General features: G+C 45.9%; 2 protein-coding genes across 9 annotated transcripts in view; one reads left to right on the forward strand and one right to left on the reverse strand.

Moving 5' to 3' along the window:
* CHERP (calcium homeostasis endoplasmic reticulum protein) overlaps window positions 1-15,547 on the forward strand; it is a 127,201-nt gene extending 111,654 nt beyond the window's left edge. For 4 of the 6 annotated variants that reach the window (XM_078670592.1, XM_078670593.1, XM_078670597.1 and 1 more), the window contains 3 exons: window positions 579-629; window positions 8,088-8,132; window positions 13,315-15,547. In XM_078670592.1, coding sequence (XP_078526718.1) covers window positions 579-629; window positions 8,088-8,132; window positions 13,315-13,352 — 134 coding nt within the window. In that variant the 3' untranslated portion in view covers window positions 13,353-15,547. The remainder of the gene's footprint in view (window positions 1-578; window positions 630-8,087; window positions 8,133-13,314) is intronic. The other 2 variants (XM_078670595.1, XM_078670596.1) reach the window with 1 other exon arrangement.
* A 4,890-nt stretch (window positions 15,548-20,437) lies between these two features.
* C12H19orf44 (chromosome 12 C19orf44 homolog) overlaps window positions 20,438-25,904 on the reverse strand; it is a 39,979-nt gene continuing 34,512 nt past the window's right edge. For all 3 annotated transcript variants that reach the window (XM_078670600.1, XM_078670601.1, XM_078670599.1), the window contains exons 6-9: window positions 23,792-24,317; window positions 22,964-23,059; window positions 21,452-21,618; window positions 20,438-20,658 (exon numbers count right to left, since the gene is read on the reverse strand). In XM_078670600.1, coding sequence (XP_078526726.1) covers window positions 20,575-20,658; window positions 21,452-21,618; window positions 22,964-23,059; window positions 23,792-24,317 — 873 coding nt within the window. In that variant the 3' untranslated portion in view covers window positions 20,438-20,574. The remainder of the gene's footprint in view (window positions 20,659-21,451; window positions 21,619-22,963; window positions 23,060-23,791; window positions 24,318-25,904) is intronic.

A 25,904-nucleotide genomic window follows, 5' to 3' on the forward strand; every position in this document is an offset into this window, starting at 1 on the left:
CCCATGTATGGAGGCAGTAGATTATTCCTAAGTGGCAACCCATGTCTCCCAACTGTAGCCCCTTTTGATGACTCTGCACACACTCATCCAGACTCTTTCCCTTTTTTCTGTAAGACATCGAGGACAACAGACCATTCAAGAGCTTTAAATGTTTTTAGTGTTATGTGGTACATTGCACAGCTAGCAGCCAAGTTGTGGCAGACACATCCTTTAAAATATTCTCAAACATAAACAAACCTTATGATAATGGGTCAAACTCTCAAGTAATATTGGGATATTACCAGTGCCCTCAAGGAGAGCATACAGGGAATGGCAAACCATCTAGGAATGAAGGGGACAAATCCTCACTGCTGGTGCCCCCCTGCTAAATTGTTGGAATGATTGAAGACTGGTGGCCTTGTGGTACTCGGTCCTGGTGGATCTTCTGAAAGTAAAGCATTATGGTCTCAGAATCTTCAGCAGGTGTTGACGGTCTCCATCCTGCTATTGCCCTCTACCACAATCCATTCTCTGACTGTCATTGCTTATGTTTCTTTTGTTTTACTCACTCGCTGTGCTTTACCTTTCCTACTCCTTAGATTTCAAGGCAGGAGGCCCGTTCCCAGCCGGCGCCACGCCGCCTGCAGGTGGTAAGTTATCTTTGCTATGCTACTGCTCATTTTCAGTTCACCCAAAAAAAGCAAAAGTCTACCCGAAAAGGCTTACATACTATCATGGTGTTCCATTTTGGGACTTTTGCTGTGAAACCGCATTCACGCTGTTGATCATAGTAAGTGATTTTTTTTTCTTCCTGTTGCGCAGCTGGAGTTTTTATTTTTGTGGCTTTCATTTTTGCCTTCTTCAGGAAATGGTTACTTGCCTTGATGCCCTTGGGCTTAGTTCGCGCTTTATAAATTCTCTTTCATTCATTCATTCATTCATTCACTCTAGTCTGCAAAGCTGAACCTAGTTATATCTGCTTATAGTTTAGACAATTCATGTGAGCAACCCCAGTTTGTTTACAAACTCTGCCACCCAACTGCTTGCAAAATAGTGGGGAGCAGTAGTCTTTTGAGAATTAATTCTTAAACCCATTATTCACTGGGGTGTTTTCACAGTTAATTCAGGGCATCCTTTTGTTTGGTGTTAATTGCATTGCAGGACAGTCACACTGCTGCAAGGACAGCAGCGAAGCCATGGCCGCACCGATGCCTGTACCAATAGTCTACCGTGGTGGTCGGGTAATTGAGACCAGTAACCCTAGCGACCCCCATCCTATTTACAGGAAATGGCAGGTTGGGTGATTCCTTGTGTTTCCCAGCGACTCTTATGGATTGCTGGCAGCCCTGCACGGGCTATCCTTCACGTCTCTAACTTATTTCAGGCATTCATACTGCTTTGATAATTAACTAGTAGTGTGTTGCCACTTAAAAATTTCTGCTGTCGATTCACCAGATGCTGAAACGAAGGATGGCAGGCTAGGAAATGTCCTCTGCATAATTGTGGCTTATGATGTACTGTTTAAAAAAGGCTATTTCATGATTATTTAAGCCTCATGTTTTTAGGAATAAAATGTTTAGTTGTGGCGTTTGAGGACAAGCCAAAGGTTTCATGATCTCATTAGAAGGGCTTTAAGTGTCTTTGGAACCTGCTGAATTACATAGTTGTGTGCAAGATTTGTATTGCACGACAAAGTATTGTAGGCCTTCTTGGCTCATAGCCCACCTAGGATGAAAGACGACAGTGGCATCGCTTTCTGTTAGGACAATCTGAAAGAAACAGGTTAGTATTAGATTCCTTACCTTAGAATATCCCCAGGCGTCAGTCTGGATCCGGAAACTGCGCGTCGGTAGGCGTCGTCTGCAGGCGTCTCCTGCGGCTCCGCGTCCGTCGTCGGCGTCGTGCGCCGTGATGACGTCGCTGGAGTATATAGACGCCGCCTCCGCGCGCTGACGTCAGTTCTTCTTTTTTCCGCGCCAGTTAGCGCAGATCCGAAGAGCAGTACTCCGGTCTTTGACCAAAGTTTTTTGAAATCTTTCTGTTACTCTTAAGGTGCCGGTAGGATGCCCGGTTTTAAGAACTGCGACGACTGTGACCGCACGATGTCGGTCACGGATCATCACCGACTCTGCCTCCGGTGCCTGGGCCCGGACCACGACGTGGACGCCTGCGTCGATTGCCGGGCCTTGACGACTAAAGCTAGACGGGAGCGGTCCCGCAAGCTACTCGAGCTCCGGGTGTCGGCCCCGCGTCGGGAGCGGTCCCGGTCCGGACGGAGGTCTAGGGAGCGATCGAGGGAGCGGTCGCGGAGCCGTCACGAGCGCTCCGGGAGTCGTCACCATTCCTCTGGTTCCTCAGGTAGGAAGCACAAGAAGTCGGGGCGTCGTCATCGTACCCCCGACTCCCCCCCGATGCGGCCGGGGGTTCGGGTGGCCCCACCCCCGCGGCTCCGCGTGAGTCGCCGACGCGGCCTGCTCCATACCCTGCGGTCCCTGGGCAGGGCGCGTCGCCCGAGGAGATAGAGACGTTCCTCATGGCCATGAGGGCACTGTCTGCTCCGACGGGGCCTACGGCGCCTGCGGGCCCGGTGTTCCCGTCCGGAGGTCCTAGCGGTTCGGGTGCTCCTGCCTCGACGCCGTCGGGGGCTCCGGCGCCGGCGGCTCCGGCCCCGCAGGGACCTTCAGGGTCGACGCCGGCTGGTCAACCGGCCTCTCCGGCGCCGATTCCATCGGGGCAACCCACGGCTCCGCCCCCGCGCGGCGCCGGGTCTCTGGCGCCGGCTCCGGGCGGCGCTGCCCCCATTCCCTCTCCGACTCCGGCCGCGGAGTCGAACCGGCTTCGCCCGACGCCGAGTCCGACGCCTATGGGGCCTGTTGACCCCGGGGAGCCGGTCTACATTGTTGACTCCGAATATGGTGAGGATGTAGATTGCGGAGAGGAGTGGGAGGGGTCTGAGGACCCTCTGACCCGCGAGTGTCAGTACGATGTGGACTGGACAGGTGACTTGGGTGACGCCAGTGGTCTGGATGACTCCCCCAACCCTGGCTTTGTCTCGCCTCCTACCGTGGCTACGGAGGAGGGGGCAGCTTATTCAGTGGTGTTGATGAGGGCTGCCAAGGCCTTACACCTTGAGCTCCCCGTCGCGGCCGTGAGGACTAACATCCTCACTGAGGTACTCAAACCGCAGTCATGCCCACAGGAGCCACTGCTGCCGTTCAATGAGGCCTTAACTGACGTTCTTTTGGGCACGTGGTCCAGGCCCGCTTCAGGTTCGCCTGTTGATAGGAACGTGGCCAGACGCCACCGTCCGTGTACGGATGACCCGAAGTTCTTGTCCACCCATCCCACCCCTGAGAGCCTGGTGATCCAGGCCTCGACTTCCCAGACAGCATTCCCGTCGGCCCCGCCCGACCGGGAATCTAAGAGGTACGACCAGTATGGTAAGAAGGTCTTTTCGTCCCCGAGTCTGGGACTGCGGTCTTGCAACACCGCGTGCCTCTTGGGCCGCTACACCCACTCTCTGTGGGATACGGTCGCGGAACTGCTGCCTGAATGCCCACAGGAGGTACGGGCTAAGCTCGGCAAGGCTATGATTGAAGGCCGAGACGCAGCAAGATACTCCATACGGTGTGGTCTTGATACGACCGACTCACTGGGCAGGGCGATGTCCACGACGGTGGCGATTCGTCGCCACGCCTGGCTGAGATCCGCCAATTTCTCGGCAGATGTCTAGTCTGCATTGATGGACATGCCGTTTGATGGCAGTCGCCTGTTTGGCGACAAAGCGGACCACGCGCTGGAACGCTTCAAGGACTCCAGGGTCACGGCCAAGTCCTTGGGTCTCTCGACCCAGCGCCAGCAGACGGGTTCGTTTTGCTCCTTTCGTGGCCACGGAAGGGGCGGTCCCACACGTGCTGCCAGCCACGCGCCGCAACAGACTTCTCAACGCGGCGGCGGCCGTGGGAACCGCCGTGGTGGCGGTCGGGGACAGCGGCGAGGTCAGACCACACCTCCCCCCGCAGCGTCCGCCTCTAAATCCTCCTAGTCCGTGCTTTCAGGCCCATGTGACGCCGGTGGGCGGCAGGGTTCGCCATCACCTCTCCCACTGGCGCACGATAACATCGGACAGGTGGGTGCTGCAGCTCGTCCGAAGGGGCTACTCCCTCCTCTTCGTGACCACTCCTCCAGCCATGCCACCGCAGAACCACCGTGTGTCGGGGGACCACTTGACACTTCTGCAGGAGGAAGTTACGGCCCTCTTGGCCAAGGGGGCCATCGAGCGCGTTCCTGGGCCAGAAGTAGGGTGTGGTTGCTATTCCCACTACTTTCTGGTACCCAAGAAGGACAAAGGGGGCCTGCGTCCTATCTTGGACCTAAGGGACGTCAACGGCTTCCTCCGGAAGGAGAAGTTCAAGATGTTGACATTGGCTCAGGTCTTGGCTGCTCTAGACCCACAAGACTGGATGGTGGCGTTGGACTTGCAGGATGCGTATTTTCACATCCCCGTCCTGCCGGCCCACCGGCGTTACCTGCGGTTCACGGTAGGCCAGGAGCAGTTTCAGTTTATCGTGCTCCCCTTCGGCCTTACCAGCGCCCCACGGGTGTTCACAAAGGTGATGGCGGTGGTCGCAGCCCATCTGCGCAGATCAGGGGTTTCAGTCTTCCCCTATCTAGACGACTGGTTGTTGAAGGCGGGCTCGCCCCAGACAGTCGTCCACCACCTTCAGATGACGGCAGACCTCCTGCATGGGCTGGAGTTTTCCATCAATGTGCCGAAATCACACCTGTGTCCCTCCCAAAAGCTCCTTTTCATCGGAGCGGTTCTCGCCTCGGCGCAGTTTCGGGTCTATCCACCGGAACGGCGGGTCCGGGATATACAGGCTTTGATTCCCATCTTCCAGCCGTTATCCCGGGTTTCGGTCAGGTTGACGCTGCGGCTGCTGGGGCTGATGGCTTCCTGCATCCTTCTGGTGCATCACGCCCGGTGGCGGATGCGGGCTCTGCAGTGGGACCTGAAGTTTCAGTGGGCCCAGCATCAGGGCAACTTGTCCGACCATGTCTTGACCTCGGAGGGCACTGCGAGACAACTGCAGTGGTGGCTTACGGACCGCGATTGGGTCAGCGGCAGATCCCTCTCCCTTCCCCAACCGGAGCACGTAGTTGTGACGGACGCGTCCCTCCAGGGCTGGGGAGGCCACTTGGGAGAGGCGGAGATCAGAGGCCTCTGGTCTCCGGCGGAGTCCCGGCTCCATATAAACCTGTTGGAGCTACGGGCGATTCGTCTGGCACTGAAGGCCTTCCTCCCCTTTGTCAACGGGAGTGTAGTGCAGGTGTTCACGGACAACACCACCGCCATGTGGTACTGCAACAAACAAGGCGGGGTGGGGTCGTGGACCCTTTGCCAGGAGGCCCTGCGTCTCTGGCAATGGCTGGAACGTCAGGGCGTGACTCTGACGGTTCAACACCTGGCAGGTTCTCTGAACGCCAGGGCGGACGAACTCAGCCGTCGGTGCTTGATGGATCACGAATGGCGTCTGAACTCGGACGTGGCGCAAGGCCTCTTTCTGCGATGGGGAGAGCCTTGGTTAGATCTATTCGCCACAGAAGAGAACGCGCAATGTCATCAGTTCTGCGCGTTGGAGTTTCCAAGACGGCACTCGCACGGCGACGCCTTTCGGCGCGAGTGGAGTTGCGGTCTGTTATACGCCTTTCCGCCTATACCACTTCTGCCCAGAGTGCTGAAGATCAGGCGCGACCGGGCCCAAGTCATCCTTGTGGCTCCGGACTGGGCTCGAAGATACTGGTATCCCGAGCTACTCAGCATGTCAGTCGGTCCCCCGATCCGCCTGCCCCTTCAGGAGGACCTTCTGTCGCAGCAGCAGGGGACGGTCCTCCACCCGAACCTGTCCAGCCTCCACCTCCATGCGTGGAGATTGAGCGGCGACAGTTGAGGCCATTCGACTTGCCTCCTGCAGTCTGTGATGTGATTCTGGCAGCCAGGCGTCCCTCCACGAAGTCGGTATACGCCTGCCGGTGGAACAGATTTGTGGCATGGTGCACAGCAAAGGCTGTGGATCCTCTTTCTGCCCCTCTTTCCGAGGTTCTCCTCTTTCTTCTTTCTCTTGCCCGGCAGGGCTCTGCTCTGGGCACTATCAAGGGCTACCTTTCTGCCCTTTCGGCCTTTCTGAGGCTGCCTGATAAACCTTCTTTGTTCAAGTCCCCTATTGTGACAAGATTCTTGAAGGGCATCACACACATGTATCCACCTGTTCCGTTTGTGATGCCTCAGTGGGACTTGAACCTGGTTCTGACCTTCTTGATGTGTGCTCCCTTCGAGCCACTTCATTCCTGTCCTCTCCGTCTCCTGACTTTAAAGACGGCCTTCCTGGTTGCCATCACCTCTGCCAGGAGAGTGAGTGAGCTCCAGGCTCTTTCTGTCAAACATCCTTTCATGTCCATTCATCCAGACAAGGTGGTTCTGAGAACTAGACCTTCTTTCCTGCCCAAAGTAGTCTCTGCTTTTCACATCGGGCAGTCCATCACCTTACCCTCCTTCTTCCCGCCTCCGCATCCTTCAATGGATGAAGAGCGGCTCCATCGTCTGGACCCAAAACGTGCGCTTTCATTTTATATGGATCGCACACGCCAGTTCCGGGTAGATGACCAACTGTTTGTTGGCTACGTGGGTGCGAAGATGGGACGGGCGGTACATAAACGGACCATCTCTCAGTGGGTCGTTCTGTGCATCAAAGCGTGCTACTCTTTGGCTCGGAAGGAGCCTCCTGTTGGGCTGAGGGCCCATTCCACTCGGGCCACGGTGGCTACTACTGCCCTGGGCCGGGGAGTCCCTTTGCAGGACATTTGCCAGGCGGCTACGTGGGCCTCGCTGCACACCTTTGCGAGGCACTACTGCCTGGACAGTCAAGTCCGGAGGGATGGCTTCTTTGGCCGTTCGGTCCTCCAGGACTTTCTGGTGTAGGATTGTATTGGTTCGCAGACCCACCACCGGGGTTGGTATTGCTGGGGTATCTATTCTACGGTAAGGAATCTAATACTAACCTGTTTCTTTCAGATGAAGTTACTTACCTTCGGTAACGATATATCTGTAAGAAACAGTAGTTAGTATTAGATTCCTTACCGCCCCGCCCATCCTCCCCGTTCTGCGAACTGATACCTAGGGTTAAGGACTTCCCTTTCAGGGCCCTAGTTTCAAATGGCACCAGTGTTGGTTCTCACATGGCTCTGCGTGTTCTGGCGCGGAAAAGCTATGTACAAAGAACTGACGTCAGCGCGCGGAGGCGGCGTCTATATACTCCAGCGACGTCATCACGGCGCACGACGACGGACGCGGAGCCGCAGGAGACGCCTGCAGACGACACCTACCGACGCGCAGGGGTACTGCTACGCAAAAGTTTCCGGATCCAGACTGACGCCTGGGGATATTTTAAGGTAAGGAATCTAATACTAACTACTGTTTCTTACAGATATATCATTACCGAAGGTAAGTAACTTGTTCCTTAAGACGTATAATCATGTCTAACTCTCACAGGCTCTCAGATCTTAAAGCAGACCTAACCCATGTGCTGGTTAGGTTCACGGTTCCCTACTATACCTTGCGACACTGTAGGAGATGTTACGAAAAATAGCGAATCTGAGATTGAAGATTTGTGAGGCATGGAGATGCAGTAAATATGAACTCAGAAAAGTCTTTCTTGAGCGTCATCATAGCACAGAGCCTGGGCAGGTTTTGTTCAGGACTTGAAATGCTGTTTTTAAGGCTGTGCTGGATTCACTGGTTACTGTTTTTGTCACCTTTTATTCTCTACACCTACTGCTTGCATATTTATTTTTGTAGCGTGTTCATGGCGTAAATAACGTTAGATATATATCCAAAGGAGAGTATGCAGTCAAATAAAACTCTGGTAGGCAGTTAAAACATTATATTTGTCTTAATGCAATTAAAATGTGATTAACAAAATTGTTCTGGTGTATACAAACGTTTTATGTAGTGTGTATTTAGTTAGCTTTCTTTGTACAAAAGATCCTGTACAAAATGTGATGCCTGTTAATATAATGGTGTTTTACAGAGCTAATCTCTTGTATTCCAGATGACGATAAAGGCAGCTGGCCTCCAGATGCCTTCGTCACCCCTGGTGAATAACATTTCTTCTACTTACTGTATACATTTCTTGTACATATTCGACATTGCGTCTCCCACGTGCGGGATTGGTTGTGTGGGTTGTAAGGTTTGCTGCCCTTTTTGTGGCGTGGGGTTGGAGGCTGCACCATTCTTCAACCAGTTAAAACGGTCTGCCTGCTTGGAATTAACGACCTTACTATCTATGAACGCCTGGGCTTTCATCAGTTTGTAGGTGGGTAGACCACAGATTGGGCACGCAGAATGGCCTGCTTTTCTTACTAGGTCAATCACTAAAACTCCCATCAAAAGGTCAAAGGATTTCATAATGCAATACCACAATGTCATTGGAAATCATTTGATAGTTTAAAGGAACCACTACCTAGTGAGGTCTTGAAGCGGATATTATCCTGTTAATTTTTGTGCTACCCCACCCTCTTAGTGAAAGGTATTGTAAGCACTTAATGGATAATAAGCCATGACATCTGTATGAACTCCATGTAGTAGACTACAGGATGTTACCCGTAAACCCGGTAGAGACCAGGGTAAGTATTGTATAGCATATAACAGTGTCTCAAATGGTATTGTTTGGTAGATAGTTTACAAAAAGGCACAATAAATTGCCATTAACAGGGGAAGGGGAGCAGGGAGACAAAAGATTAAGTAATTGCTTTTCATATATATTTAGTTATACGGTCAAAATAGACAAACACAAATGTGCAAAGTTACATTAAATGTAATTTAACCTGTATTATATTGTGCACAAGTGCTCGTGAGAAAGTGAACGCCGCTAGTGACACATGAAGGAGTATGCTCAGCCTCCACAGCACTGTAACCTAAATTTGTAACCTGGTCGTGATGATGGCATAATACTGTACAAAGGTCGAAACGCCGTCCACTCCCACAGCGTAATTTACAGCGCCTCCCTCATGATTGCCCAGAAGAATTAATCTGTTTCTAGTGTACCAAATATATGGGCATCACTAAGAGTACACTGCATGTATCACTTGTTTCTTTTGAGCCCTTCTTCCCGCATCACCAGCGCCGTTTACTTTCTCACGAGCACGTGTGCACAGTATATAATACAGGTTACATGACATTTAATGTAAATCAGTGCATTTATATTTCTCTATTTTGACCGTGTACCCAAATATATATGAAAAGCAATTCCTTAATCTTTTGTCTCCTGGTCTTTTGCCTCTCTGCTCCCCTTCCCCTGTTATTGACAATTTATTGTGCCTTTTTATAAACTATCTACCAAACAATACCCTTTGAGACAGTGTTATAATCTTTATGAACTCCGGCATTGCACTTGACTCGGAGTGTTGTGATGGATTATCAAAAGCAGGAAATAAGATTATATATAATCAAAATAACTGGTCTTTGAGGACTTTGTCAAACCGACATTTGGCGTTTGTCATTGAGTCTTAGGTGAATTCTTGTGCCGACTGGTCAAGCCATGTTAATTTAAATGCCAACAAAAGCTACCATGACAATTTGCATGGGTACAAAATCCTGCCCAGTTCGTCTCGACATTTTTAAAGAAAACTACATCACCCAGGGCCTCCAACCGCTGCAGTGGCTGGCCAGAGAGGAGAGCCTAATACTAAAAGTGGCATGCTTTACATAAGGTTGTCAGTCAATACTGTTTGTGACTTCGGAAATTCACAGTCAATTTTTACTACAATAATGAAGCAACTACCGAGATTTAAATTGACTAAAAGGAGGCTCTTTACTAACACAGTCACAAACTGAATGAAAACCCTTCCGCTGAGGACTGCTAGTAGAAAGATTTGTGAGTTAGTGAAACCAGCAAAACCTAATAAGTTCTCTGCGTATGTGTTCTACTCTAAATGGTTTGCACTGAAGAATGTCTGCACTTGTGCTCACGTTCAGTTAAAGATGGGAGGAAATAATACAATAAAGTAAGAGAAGATGGGTTGACGGATACAAAAATCGATAGTTGTGTTAGCCACGCTGCTTGCTGTGGCCGCTGAAGTTGGGGTCCATTTGTAAGGTTGGCGTCCATGTCTGTACGCATTACTGCGTCCCCTGTTGCATTGATTTGAAATGGAGACGGTCTGGCACATTTCACCAATAGAAAATTGATTTTCTGGAAGCACTGCACCTAATGCTTTTTTTCGCTCCATGGCTTCCAAAGCTTGAACGTTCGTTAACTTAGTTTTGTCCTTCCTTTAAGTTTCTGGCATCAACACATTTTAGCGGCAGCTAATTTGCTAATATCCAGAGTTTTCACATAAACAACATAATTGCCTGTTGAAATTTCTGCCATTTCTCTTTGTGCTGGGATTAAACAGTATTCTGTAGAATTTCGTCACCTTGAGACTTTCTTTTTATATTGAAATAAACAAAGGTGTTCATTTCTTGAGAGCTAAAACAAATATTTTTCGAAACACAAACTGCTGTTAATAGCCAGCAGAATCAGAATTAAAATTCTTTAGGATACTAAAACATTACAACTCTCAGTGCGTTGCAGAATTTGCTGTTAAAAATGCTCAATATTTTCACTGTTTTCTGGACGATTGGATATTAACCAGCATCAGCTAAAAATTAATCAAGTGGTATCGCAGCTGTAATAAAAGTATAAAGATAACTTTTGAATGCAGTTGATATTAGCTTGTGGTATTTGGGTTGTGCACACTGACTACCAAGATGTTAAATTACCACGTTACCTTTGTGTACTGTGTTCCCCCACAGGTACCTTTTGTGTTTCACCAACAAAAAATAAAAAGAAAGTTGATATTAATGCCTGGTGAGGTAGAAATAGACAGCTCCTCTAGATGTAGTGTGTTCTGTAATATATTCCCAGAGCTAGAAATTCAGCATGAGACTCTGGGGGTTTAAACAGTCTCTCCGGGTCGAAAGCAGCATCACATTTATACATCAGCAAGACTCCTACGCATCTGGAGGATTAACTACTATTACATCGAAGTAGCCTGCATGTTTGTAAGGATGTCCCAGGAAAAGATCACTACTACGTGCTACTTCCATGGGGGCAGCCAGTGGTTTGCAAAGCTACACGTCTCACAATCCAGTCGAAATATAGGTGTTTATCCATTGCTTCATAGACGCCTATAGGTACTCAAGTTGCTCTCCTCCATCTTCGCCAAGAAACATGGTTTTAGAATTATTGATTTATGGCTGACAGATCAGTTTAATACCCAGTTTTATTCTGCTGGTATTCTTAAGTGAATTACACTGGACCGATAAAATGCAGCGTTTCAGAAATAAGTGTTTTGTAGGATGAATGCGTCACCTGCAGTACCATGTCTGAAATGCTTTTTTCCCCCCCAGTTACTTTGTTTTAGACTTTACTAGCGTCACTACTGACTTGTTATTACAAACTGCTTTGATGGTGTAAGAGCATTTTCAGGAACTGAACAGGGGTATGCTAGCACTAAAAAGGTGTTCACACTTCCAGAGTCATCCATTTTTCAGTAAAGCAAATTTTATGGGATATTTTTTATATGTAAGCAACCACGCCAATAAAGCTCGACTTCCTGGGAAATCTGGTTCTGACTTTCCAGTTCCAAATAAATCTGACTGCTGTCAGAAAAACAGTTTGGCAAGGCACACTAAAACAGTGGGATGAATATGTAATCTTTCCTTTTTCCAAACTTCATAAGGAACTGATACGCTTTTAAGGGGAAAAAAATCTTCTGTGCTTCAAGTGCAGTTTGTTTGCAAGCCGTCATGATCTATGTTTTTAGGTCATTGTTCTTTCCCTCAAGCTTTGCCCACAGGGCCTCGCTTAATAGTGAATTGGGTGGTTTTGTCTTCCAACTGCCACAGTAAGTCTGTATTCCCTGTCCTCAAATTTCCACTTTACTACCTGGCTGCCTATGGGTTTTGTGAGGGGCTGGAATTCTGCTTGTGGGTTATCTAAAGAAAGTATCCTTCTGGCAGTAAAACATAGGTTCAGCACATTTTCTAGGACTTGTTGGAGCAATAAATTATCCTGGAACAACCACTGCTGTCCTGGTAAAAAAAAATGTAAGCACCTCATGTGTAGTTCTCTCTCGAATAGCATTCTCTCTTCCTTCTCTCGTGCAGCAGAATAGGACGCCTAGGGCCTGCGGTTCGGGGTCTTAGATTGTGCTGTGTCACAATGTTCTTTTGGATTAAATACCATTCAGGCCAAATGGTGAAATTAAATTCTTCTTGAGAGGGGCCTTTTTTAATTAATTGTGGGTTTCTAACGCGCTAGAATCGACTCCCGAAGGAGTATCTCTGCGCTATAGACCGCTGGGGAACCCGTCCTGGTTTTCCTTGTGAGATGGTCCCTACTGGGTATCTCCAAGGTGAAACCAGGCATCCCCGGCGTATGTGTGGGGCTGTTGTGGAGATGAGGCAAGCTAATGCCCAGAGTTGCCGAGTGTGATCCCTAGTTCGAGTAGGCACCGAGGCGAGAATTATCGAGTCCACTGACCCTGGTCCAAGACCCTGCCGCGTCAGGAATTGAACCCTGGTCCCGGCCGTCCTCTGCTCCCGGGTCTGCCGCCTCTAACCAGTGAGCCACACCACTCCACTGTTTATGTTGTGCTCTTTTCAACAGCAGATCTTCAAGAGCTCCTGTGTAGGAAACAAACTTAGCACTCCTTCCTACCACACTGAAGCCACTTTCTTTCGGGCCTCCCACCCCTTTCACAACACTATTGAATGAACAATCTGCAGGCGTTAAGGGTCACTCTGCCCTAAGTATAGAGAATTCCTTTCCCCTTCCTTGCAGCTGTATTTTTACTATTGGTGGTTATGAAACTTCATTTTCTTTTCAGACTCACCACTGACCTATGTTGACAGAGCTCTGGCTGTTTGTGAACTCCCTCTTGCAATGCAAAAGATATGAGATACTTTCTAATCGAGCATCAGTCGGAGTCTACTAAAGCTAGAAAGCTCTCAATCGAAGTATAATCTAAAAACATATTGCCATGCGTAAAGATCTGTGCATAACCAACAGTTAATATGTTTAACAACAGTGTGGTCAACTCTTAACATTGCTGTGCAACTCAAATTCTAAAAAAATGATCATGTGTGTTATCATTAGAATGTATTTTGCAGAATTTGAAAATGGGAATGTCCACGCAGTAGAAGCATGCAACAATCAAAGTGAATGTTAAAAACATGTCGGTCATAACTCATATATTTGCTTTTCTTTTTCTATCTGTCTCGACTTACAGCAAAACGAGAACCTGGGGAGCCCGTTCCTCCAGAATGAGAAAACCTGCACCCTACTGTAAATTTACCATTATGCACATTTTCTAAAAACCTGGATTTCGGTGTCAAGCGTCTCATTTGTGAATGAAATCAGTTTGTGTAAATGCATAATTTCATTTTTTGTTGTATGTTAAATCTTTTATTTTTAGTGAGGAGGGAAGCAAACATCAGTATTTTCACGACAGACTTTGTTACAGTGCAGGTTTTGTAAAATACACACAAGTAACTCATAGGACAGTCCATTCTCGTGAAGGCATCTGGTTTTCTCAAACTCCATTACCTTTTTTATTTTAATGACTTATCTGCTCTTGTTTCTGATCTCTTGGCTTTTTAAGTAAAATACATTTTTATATCTTATTTGTAAATTTCCCTTACACATGAGGGAGGGTAATAAAAAAAACAGGATTTTAAGAAGGTCAGGGCACTCCCCCTTCAAACTTGCTTCATTTAAACTGATTTTTCATTGTGAAGCCTTCCGCACTTCCTTCAAAAAGTGAAGCAATTTCCCCGACTGAATTTTTCCAGTCAAACAAAACAAACGGATGATGGGTTTTTAGCCGCTCACCTCTGTGAAGGTAATCATGTGTTGTTTGTGTGTAACATATTTAAATTGGACGCTTCTGCCTTTTTTTAATTATCAGATCTTCTCACTTGCTACTTGTACAGATATTTGCATTTTTGTTTTGCTTCACTGCTCATGTATAAAGATAAGTTGTGTGATGAGGTCTCAACTGTCTTTAATGCAGCTGAAAATAGTGCCCATCGGTATAACAGTTTGCTGGGGTGGTCCGCAGTTGAATCGGAAAACATATTTTCCATTTTCTATACTGGAAAATGGCTCCATTTACAGATACTGAATTGTAATGAAGTTGGATAGTTCTGATGAGCAGTCTAAAAAAGAAATAGCAAGGAGACTGATTCCTGAGAACCCTGTGTCCGACGGCTGCGCAGCTTTTGGCGTTAAAGCCATTTAAACCCCAACTTTGGAGTCTTGCAGTCATGCTGTTCCGCACTGAGGTACATTAACTGAAGAGGATACAAAGGTAGGAGACTTCACCTCCAAAGTTGTGATCTCGTTCAGCTGTGCGGTATTTTTTTTATTTCAGAGTTGCCTAGTGCTGCTCCCCTTAAAGGGATTGTGTCCCCTTGTCGAAAGCTTAAAGAAAACCCAATTAGTGTCAAGTTAGGAAGCTTAAACCTGCTCTTCGTTCTTGCCTTTACAGGTTTTTTCCTTTACAAATTATTTTTCTTTACCAGGTGTTTCAGTGGAAGCACTTGGATTGTGCCCTCTGAACCCAGATATTGGGTCTGTTCAGTACCTGTCCTTTATCGCCCCCTTAGGGTATCATGCAGCTCGGTCTTAAAGTACCTGTGCACTAAGACCCTTAACTTATTTCTTTAGAAAAAAAAGGTCTGGCAAATGGCATTTCTACTTTGTGGTCTTGATGTCTGTATTGATTAGTTGTATTTATTTAACTTCATTACACACAAAGCGAGCAGGTCCTTGAGCACACCTCTCAGTGCTTAACCGACAGATATCTCAAAGCGGATCTGAAAAAGTAAAACTTTCACTATAGATGCAGGTCACATAGACCTGGGGGAAAAACCCATGAGTACGTTTTGTTCTTTTTAAAACAAAATGATGTGAATGGTACAAGTTGTATGATGGTCTCAAATGCTTCAGTGCTGTTGCTCTACAGCTGTTTACAGGTTAATTCCTGGTTTGTGTAGAGACTAATTGTACAACCTTTAAATGTAGTCACTTTTAATCGTAAAAAAACCAACAGGTTTATTTTCTGGGGAACACTTACTGTCTGTTCGTTCAAGCACTTTGTCTGCCTTCAGGTGCTCATCACTGCATTACGTCTGCAAATTCTACTACAGTAGCTGTTTTAGGGATTCCTTTAGCATCATTAATGTAGCATGTTTTCACTGTTCTGTAGACAGCGGAGTAAATATGCGATTTGCTGCTCATTCTTTTCTTTTGTGAAGGAGGTGAAGCAGGTTTCATGAAAGAAGTTTTAAATCCAAGGGAAGTAGAGAAAATTGTTTGCCTTTGGCCTTATCCGTTTCTGTGAAGATGTGAATCAGATGTGTTTCGAATCAGCGCAACACATGACACCAGTCATATTTGTGTATGTTACTGACTTCTCTGTGAATTTTATGTCTCTAACTCAAATACACTTTTGTAAAGAATTTCAATGTCGCTTTCTTTTTCGTTTACTTTGGAAGAATTGTTGAATGAACTTCCCCTGAAAGAAATTGCTCACACAATCCTCTGTCATAGATTTTGTTGTTGTTGTGCTAAGCACTGCGAGAACCAATTATGACTTTCATTTGTGGACACAAAACTTCATAATTCTTTTGGCAAAAGAATGCATAAAGAGCAATCAGCACGACAAGGAAAAAATACAATTTTATTTAGTGGTGTATTACTTGGATGTACAAATCAAAGGTGACTAGACAAAGTTTTATTCAGTATTTGTATTCTTTGGTTTGGGACTCATTACTTTTGGAAATTATTTCACGTATGGGGATAATAGTGCAACAGCCACTGTGCAGGATTGTAAAACCCGAATTAGGACAACTTTTTTTTTTTATAAATTTAAAATATATATCTATGTATATCTCATTAGTTCCAGTTGACAACTCTTCTCGCTTGGCCCCATCTCCTCTAAAATGCAATATTGACAACTTTAACATAATTAGAATCATAATGTGATGTTTTCTGTATAAAATTGCAAAGAATGTATCCTCCTTCAGAACGGGTCTTTAATTTATTGAAAACAAAGTGCAGGGAGCTAAATATTTTCTTAGACACTCATTATAGGTGCTGTTGAATGCAGTCTTTGCTGCATACCAAGGCATCCTTGTCTCGACCCCACCTATGATGCCTCATTCGTCACCTTATTAAACCTTTTGTCTCTGTCTTTCATAAATACTGAGGCTGCCTGCTCTTTCCACCTTGTGTCTTTCTTCCACCACCCTACACCGCCTGTCTCTTTATCTCATGAACACCGAGGCTGCCTCATCTTGATTCCCCCTCATGCCTCTTTCGTCCCCCTTACTCTTCCTGTCTCTTTATCTTTTGAATTCCGAGGCGGTGTGGTCTTGATTTCACCTCACGCCTCTTTCTTCCCCCCTACTCTTCCTGTCTCTTTATCTCATGAATACCGAGGCTGCCTGGTCTTGATTCCACCTCATGCCTCTTTCTTCCACCACCCTACACCGCCTGTCTCTTTATCTCATGAACACCGAGGCTGCCTCATCTTGATTCCCCCTCATGCCTCTTTCTTCCCCCTTACTCTTCCTGTCTCTTTATCTTTTGAATTCCGAGGCGGTGTGGTCTTGATTTCACCTCACGCCTCTTTCTTCCACCATCTTACACTTCCTTTCTCTTTATCTCATGGACACAGAGGCGCCTGGTCTTGATTCCACCTCATGCCTAAAGACTTAACTAAGGCTGCAGAATTTTGTTTAGAAACTAATACTGTTGCCATGGCAGCTGTGTCTGTGAGGTCCTTGGTTAGCTGGAGGGTTTTCCTCAGATGACTCTTTGCCAAGATATACACAGACCAAAGTTGGGACTTTTTTGACTGTTCAGAAATATAGCCCTACGTTTTGTACTGGTAACTGAAAAAAGTAGATGGCCACAATCTTTTGATGTTGACCTGTCTACGGGCAATGCAGCCTGACTGCTAAATATTGGATTGCAGCATGTGTAAGTGCACAGCACATGCTTTGCACACCAGTCTTTTTGGCACAGACATTGCAAGCTGTTTTTATTTGAAGTAGAGGTTTCGATGAGACTCCTATTACTCTGAAACCTATAATGCAACAGGACATAGACTGCAGCTTAGAGTGCTGTTTTTCTGCCATTGTGTTAGAACTTAACGTTCGGAGCTCTGGCACCAATGTGCTGAGGAAGTGCACTGGAAATGCTTCCCACAAGATATGATCATTAACTGCTTCAGAATTTTACTGGATCTGAAGATATTGAGGCCAAGTTGTATGAGAAAGTCTTGTGGGGGGCACACCATTCCATTTGTGCCCTACAAGTAAATCTAGATTCCCACAGCCACACCATCATAGTCTGCAACTTGTATCTACCAATGGCACCATAAGGAATCGAACTGTTTGGCTTGCCAAGCTTTCAAAAACTAAAAATATTTTTTGCTTCAAAAGAGAATCTGTGGGCACACTACAAAATTAAATACTCTTGTGAGGGATCGGTTTTGGCTTATGGTGAGATAGCATTTTCTGATGGCAGAAGGAAGGCCTGTGCAATATCCCAGGCGGCAAAGGGGAGCAGAGACCACACTTCCTTTACTGGGAAGACCAATTTGTAGAAGATCCAGGCCCGCATTGAAGCCCACACTCCCATCTGCTGTGGATTGTATCTTTTGAGCAGTCCCTCAAGTACATTTTTCCAGTCACAAGCTGCTGCAGAAATTACCTCAATGGTCGGCACTAGCCACTGTTCCAAAAGCATCTCTGCCGTGAAAGCGAACTTTGAGTTCAGAGAAGCCTCAATACCAGCCAGTCAAGCTGGACGTTGAGAGACCCACTCTCAGTGCCAAGATACTAGCACGCTTGCTCCAGAACAAATGTCCACTTCAAAACCGACCTTGATCCCGTCCTCAACGCAGTCAGCCTAAACCGAATAGAATGCCTATAAGGGCCTGCCTACATCCCCTCTCGCTGTCCACTCGTCAGAATCGCCCTCCATGTTATCTTTTCAGCTTGTATGTGCTTGGTTATCAATGAATTCTGAATGATCCCCTCCGTGCCCACCTTGCCTATCTCAACCCTTAACCCGACCAACCGTAAGGACGATCTCTTTACAAACTCTGAGTATGAGCTTGTTGAATGCACCAAATGCAACCAATTCACCACTATCTCCTTCTCAGATGCTCCTGCTCTCTCTTATGGGAAGGCAGCCTTATTTTCTCGCTCCATTGCCTTGTGCACTCTGAAACAAATATACAAAAGGAATTCTTTGCATAGGTGGCATCAAGTACGCATTTTTGAGTAATCTTACTTCTGTTACATATATATGTCATTTTTTCCTTTTTACAGCTTGCTGGCATAGTCAGTAAATCGAAATAGATTAGCCTCTGATTTCAAAATACACTTTGTCATGACATTTTAATCCGAGTTTTGTTAATCACACAACACACAGCTAAAATAGTCACAGCAATCTTTGAAACGTTTTTAACACTGCACAGATTTGCTCAGTGCTCAGATGGCTCAGTGGTTAGAGGCGGCAGACACGGAAGCAGAGATCGACCGTGGACCAGGGTTCGATTCCCCGCCTCGGCGGGTCTCGGGTTCAAAAAAAATTCCACGGACCCGACAATTCTCGCTCTGGTGCCTACTCAACTCACGGGGTCACACTCTGCGACTCTGGGCAATAGCTTGCTTAATCTCCACTACGGCCCCTCGCGGCGGGATGCCTGGCTTTCACCTTGTGGACACCCTGCCGGGGTTTCTCACAGGGGAATACCAGGACGGGTTCCCTAAGCAAGCGCCGGGACGCTTACGGGCAGCTGTGCGCTTTACAAGTCCAACACATTTACATTTACATTTGTCACTTCCCCTTTTTTTGCACATTACACTATTTACTGAATCTATTCACATAATTGGGTTTTATAAACGATGAATTTTTGTGCTCCGAACCATGTTTAAAAATGCTGCTGCCTGTCTGGCTCTGAAAAATAACAAAGCTTCATTTAAATCTACTCTTCAGTTCCCCAAGACTGATGACCACCATATCGTCCCAGTACCTACAAAGCACTGTATCAAAATCCAGTGCAATATGGCATACTACATGTCAGTTGTTTCATTGGGCTCTCACGAGGCTTTAGTATGAGCTGGTTAGGTCTGCTACCTTCTCCAAGCAGAAATCATTTTAGAAGGCTTTTTTTAATTTGGTTGCCGAGAGCTCGCAGCCTGAGATCTAATTGTGCTATCTTTGTTTTGTGCCTAAGATTTTATTTTGCACACAACATGCTACCACTAAGCAGTTATTTTAAAGTATGCTGCAACTAAAATACTCTGACAGAACAGAAATGGTCTGAGGGCTCCCCACATCAAGGTGGTAACCATTTGGGAAACTCAAACAAGTATGTAGATTTCAACTTCTCCCAAAAGGCAAGAGCATGTATTTATGCTTGTCTGATAGAGCTATTGGTTTAGGACAGCAATAGTTTGTTGACTAAGACTTGGCTTCCTTAAGCATCACTAGAGGTTTAGACTGTGCCAGAATCACTTGGAGCAACTTTAGACCTCTTAACTGCTGTTGGAGGTTTAAAACAATAAACAGAATAGTCTAATTCTATGGTTCTTGTTTGATGTGAATTCTAACTTGATCCCCCGGTCTTTACAATATTCAAATCTTCAATCTCCCCCCCCATAGAGATCTTAGAATTGACACGTTTATAGACAAACATTGCACGCGTGTTCAAGGAGACCTTCTCACCAATTAGTGATGGTACTGGTTCATGCCTGGTTGAGACGGGCTCTTGCTTGCCAAGATGGCAGAGTTCATTACAGTTTAATTAGGTTTTTCCCTGTTGTAGATCCCTCCAAACCTAAACCTATTCAACTAGAAGCTAACAGAATATGGTCTTAATCTGTTCAATTTGTGAGAGGCGTGGTCTTTTCTGGTGGAGTCCTGTTCTTTGCCGCACTGATTGATGCCCACAACACATTACTTTTGTTACCGCCACGAAAGGACTTCACCCTACCAAGATGAACTGATGTTGGATTGTCATTGTGACTCATTCTGTTATAAACTGGATTTTTCCGTTTGACTGCGTACATGCAGTCCAAGGGATTTGTGAATCTACAGTACTTTCAGATATTTTTGTAATGCCTTGGGAGTTGCGTGTGGGCAGCTGGGACTGATAAAAGGACAATGAAATGCAGATTAAATAAATTATTAGTCCCAGTAGTTTAACATTCCACATAAAGCTTTACAGTGCAAGGGGTGAGAATAGGGACTTGAGCAATGGAGATCAGTCATTTCATCATACAGTTTAGACTCCGAAGTAGTTAAACCCACTTCATCTGGAGTGTTAGTGTAACATTTATATGGGCAAACCTGTTTTCTTTACAGATCTGTGCCACTTGACTTTGCTTTTAATACTGTTTGTCTGATGTGAACAGTACTATATGAGTTCAAGTCTCATTAATGAAGCAAATCCTTTATTTGTGTTTTATCACTGGCCTGCCCTCATTTCCTGGCGAACATCCTCCAGCGCTTGCTCTGGTGTCAGCGAAGGCGGCCTGTGTTTTTTAATGTACTGCAAAACAAAAAGGATGGTTAGTGTGCTTTTTTCCACTAAGTTCAAGACTTAAAAATGTTTCGCTATCAGACATACCGCATCTCTTAATGTGCAAACTGTTCAATAAAAATTAACATGTCATTTGTAACGTAGCAAAACACTTGAAGGCATCTGTGTGGTTAGAGACAGCAAAAGAATTCCAATAATGCTAATTCCACACCGAAGGTTGCAACAAATCTGCTGTTAATGCTAATGGCAGACTGTGCTTGATCCATGACTAGAATACAACCCACATTGAACTTACAAAACAGATCACTGTAAGGAAAATGGGGCCTCAAAAAAAATGTTACGAGTTTGGAAGCACTGGGCCACGAAAATAAATACAAAAAGTGGGCAGACCTAGAAAATGCTTCACGTGCAGTGACCCCAGTAACAGCATAAAATTGTATCGGGCAGAATTTTGGTTCAGATAAGGGTGGAAAACGTACATGGTGGGAGAAGGAGGATACTACCTTCCAAGCAAGTCATATACAACTGTATTAGAATGACCACTTTTACTTTTCTGCCCTTTCCAAGGCTGTGATGCACTAGCATCTGGTATGTGACCTGGGAACCTTCACATCTGGATTGTAATCCCAGTTTTGACATTCATGCAAACGGGTGATCCTTGACTTGACATTGTAATGTAAAACATTAGCGTGAATATATGTAGCGTAAATTACATGTAATGTTGTCATTGTATTCTTTTTTTTTTTTTTTTGCTCCTGCCCGTGAGCAAGGATAAGGAAAACATGCGCACACAAGAAATTACCTCCTTGGTTTCTTCCAGTGTGATGTAGTGGTAGGATTCACTCTTCAAAGACTCCAGTGATGCCAAATGAAGATGGCGGCTCATTTCCACAAACTGCTGCGTCAACAGCAACTGTTGTTTTAACATGTCGTTCAAAGCGAACACAGCAGGGCTATAAGCAGTCATTGCTGCAGAAAGATAATTAAGTTAGGGCAGCTTAATCACTTCAGAATCATACTTTAATTGTGGAAGCATGCAGTAAAGGTATATTCCATGGTACGTTCGCCTATGTCCATTTCTGCCGGAAATGTATCATAATTCAACATGAAATGATTATCATTACCAGTACAAGCCTTTGAAACGGGCTTTGGAATAAGCCACCCCATCTAGTGATGGCAATGCAGGTTGCCTGTCTGCTTTTTTACAACCGAGAATGACCCTAATCATAAGGCCTGTGGAGGAGTTATGTTATTTTAAAATAAATAATAAAAAGCAAATGGCTTGGTGAATTGGAGAAGGCTGTGATGTGGAAAGGTGGCCACTGTGGAAAACAGACTGTTAACTTTCAATTCGCTCATTCCCCCAAAAAACCCTGAACTTTATACACAATTAGAATTGTTGACTTCCTTTTTATTTTCTTATTTGCATGCCATTATAGAATGCATGTGAAAACATGGAAAGGTTGAGCATTTCTTTGAAGACAATGAAGTGGCTGCAGATACTAACAATAGCATTCTGTAATTCTCAGCTTCCACCAGCCTCAAGATGTGGAGAGATTTGTAGGGAAGTAAGAGAAGGGAAGAAAGTGGTTGTGTGAGTGGGGGCGGCGGGTAGGGTAGGGGGGAATTCATTGTACCTACTGAACCGCAGCTGTCCCAGTCACAGGAGACACAATAGGAGCGGCAACACCGGTACAACTGTCCCTATGGCAGCTGCTGCTCTTTGTGAGCAACTCTGCCAGAGCGCAGCAAGCTGGAACACATGGCCCTGGCAGGCACTCTCATTGGTGGACATCAGGAGCCACAGAAGGAGGGGATGCTGCCATGGGCAGGGTTTGTTTCCTAAAACCCTCTTACTCAAGAGGTTTCTCAGAATACACTACACTACACTACAGAAGGCTAGAGCAGCGAGAAAACCCTGCTGTCTGTAGTAGGACTTTAGTGGCGCCTACACGCCACTACAGGGGGCAGGAGTAGTGGTAACTCCATGTCACAACTTGGGAAGATGAACAGCGGGTATTGGCAACTGCTCCAACATGCTACAGTTTCTCTTGCGGTGTCTCCTTGTTTTGTTTGGAAGGGTCGGACTCCTGCAGATGGAATGCATTAATAACGTGAGGAAGAAATTCCTAGTGACATTTCAGGCGTTGGAAACCTGGCAGGTAATGGAAAGTGGGTGACACGACTGCCACCAAGATATCTGTGAGCATTACGCTAATCTTTGACACATCATTAGCTTCCTCTACATTGCCAATGTTAGCCCAGTCAAGTCAAATCACTCCAACAATTGTACATTCTTGTATTAGATATTTACCTTCAACCGCATCGGGGCTTACAACGTGGTTAGCAATGGGAACAGGATCGATGTATGCTTGTCCAAGGGCTGGACCAAGGACCGCCGAGCCCGCCACTGTGGAAAGATTCAAAGAAGGGATGAATCTCATGGTTTGCTAGGGAGTCGGCAGAAGGACCTCCTGCCGCATATGCAGCCCCCGTCTTAAGCACTCCCCATCTGGAAACTTGCAAACCCCAAGAGTTAACTTTTTCCATAAACGTATTCTGTCAAGTTACAGACCCTTCTCAAATTTCCATTCTACAATATAAAAAATTCTAGGTGTTTAAAATTAAAAGTACATTTGGGAAAATCTTTAAAACACCAAAGTTGAAACTATGGCGAGAAGAATGTCTGTTCCGTGAAGCCTACATAGTTACTACATCCCCATGCTACTGTTATCGTTTAGAGTATCACTTGTTGACTTCATGTTTTACTGTCAATTGTGTTCTGTGTAAAGCACTCTAGTAACTTCTGTTGCAGGAGTGTTATTTAATAATTAAGTAAGCAAATCATTGTACTCATTCTAATTTACACTAGGCCACTCTATCACATGTTAACATTGAACCTTTGTTGCTTCTTGAGATCAAGTGTCAGCTGCACAGTCTCGCATGTAGTGATTAACCTATTTGATCTTATTTCTGTCCACCAACCAGCAGTGCTTAGAAGTTTCTGTGGTGTATACTTTTGTGAATTTAGAAATTTACTTATTCTTTGCTAAATAGGAAAGTTCCGAAGAGTTAAAGAGTCCAATGAAACTGAATTAGGGTTAAAAAAAATTCTCATATGTTAAGCTCTTTTAATACTTACGGTTTGACCAGTGATAGATGAAAGCTGGATCGCTTGTCTGAACAGACACTTCTTTAACCGCGCCTTTTGTTTTACCCTCGCCTCGCCTCTTTTTGGGATGCAAAGGGCTGGTGTGAACCGGTAACTTGGATGTGAGAGATGATGAATCTGTCCCTGAGGAGGCAGAGTAGCTGGGTGGGTGTGACATGGTTTTCTCAGAGTCCGTGTCCTTGGTAACTGCAGTATGGGTGGATTTTTCAAAATCATCGGAATAGGCAGTCCTTGCCGTGCTCTCGCCTTGCAGGGAAGAAGTGTCTCCTGGGCCTGAAAACCTGATCCTTGTGCGAGGGGTCGAGTCTATATTTAAATGCTCTGAGATTTCCATGTCATTGTCGGTCTCGGTTGCAATTTCGCTTGCTGAATCTGAGTCCTGGGTCGCCTCTTTGCCAAATCTCACAAAATCTTCAGTTGGAAGTTGAATGTCTGTATCTTCCAAAGATTGGATATTTTTGTTTTTTTGTGCTCTTGTTGATAGCTTTTTTTCCTTCTGAAATAGCAACAATATTACTATTAACTTATGTTTTACCCTGTATAGTAAATAAAGAATAATCTAACATAACCTCATACACAACAACAGAAAAGTGCCCTTGTCCAGAGAGGGAACTATTGCTTTTAAGGAATGTGCGTGGGAACTGGTAGCTAAATTGTCGGAAACAGTGGTGAATGTAGTATAACAAACCCATTTTTCCTTAGCAATTTACCAATGTGGTGGGTTCAGCCTTTTAGAGTAATCACATGACCGTGCTGAGATGGAAGGAGGGAGGTTGCGACAACCTAGTTGACCTATTTCACAAAGAACAATATTATATTCCAGCAGATACAAAAACATTTGAGTGTGGTTGCCAGCCAATTCATGCAGTTTGCTAAGGTAACTGAAATGTGACATCTGGGCGGGTTTCCTACTGGCTCTGGTCGAGACTGACATATTTGAAGTCATATTAGATATGGGATCGACTTGGCGGTTGGTGTCTTAAATCTCAGATACCCCCCACCTGAGAGACCAACACTGGCTCCCCGTCGACAAGAGGATCATCTTCAAGCTCCTCACCCACGCACATAAAGCACTCCACAACACCGGACCAGCCTACCTTAACAGCAAACTCGGCTTCTACACCCCCCACCAGCTCCGCCTCGCCCTCGCCGCTGTCCCCTGCATCCAACGAACAACCTCCGGCGGCAGATCCTTCTCCTACCTCACCGCCAAGACCTGGAACACCCTCCCTACCCACCTACGGCGGACCCAGGACCTGCTTGCCTTCAGAAGACTCCTCAGACCTGGCTCTTCGAGCAGTAGCGGCACCCCCTCCCCTCAGCGCCTTGAGACCCTCACGGGTAAGTAGCGCGCTTTACAAGTACATTGATTGATATGAAGACATGGTTTCCAATAGTTTTGAAAGCCGGATCGTGATGGGAGGAGTACACACAGGAACCTTTGTTGGACGGGGAGTAGCATGTGCCCAGGTGAGGGAGGTTTACAGTAATGCCAAGTTCAAAGTGCTACACTTTCATGTGTTGTATCATACTTAAATCACACCATCATGTTTTACCTGACATATGCCCTGAATGTAAAATGCTAGTGTGGCTTTGCTCCGTATGGTTTAGAGTTGTGTTGAGGTGGAACAATACTGGGGGAAGTTCATAGGGAGAATGAAGGAAGTTTCAGCGATTCTTATAAAAATGCCAATAAATAATACTCTTCTAGGAGCTCTACCCTCCCTCAAAAATAAAAAAGCAGAAGTTACCTTCTATTGTTAGGGCTGCTAGTAGATAAAACATGACTAACCATATGTTGGTTGGCATATAACGGTCCAAAGGTGCAGGCCTTGATTAGGGATGTAGCTAGCTCCGCACTAGTGGAGGAGAGGCATATGAAAGAAGTGCGAACAAATGGGAAAGAAGAGGACAATTTGATGCTATGGGCTGAAATGTTAGACAAGATGGTCACCTCATTGTTAGCTGATTTGGCCTCAGAAGAGATCGAGGAGCATCACGGTACCATTGAGTCAATCACAGCCACTCTAATTGCTTTGTGAGTTACACAGTGTGGTGTCGAGGCGTCTCAAAAGTACAAACC

Source organism: Lissotriton helveticus, chromosome 12, assembly GCF_964261635.1.
Source record: "Lissotriton helveticus chromosome 12, aLisHel1.1, whole genome shotgun sequence".
In the NCBI taxonomy this organism is placed as follows: Eukaryota; Metazoa; Chordata; class Amphibia; order Caudata; family Salamandridae; genus Lissotriton; species Lissotriton helveticus.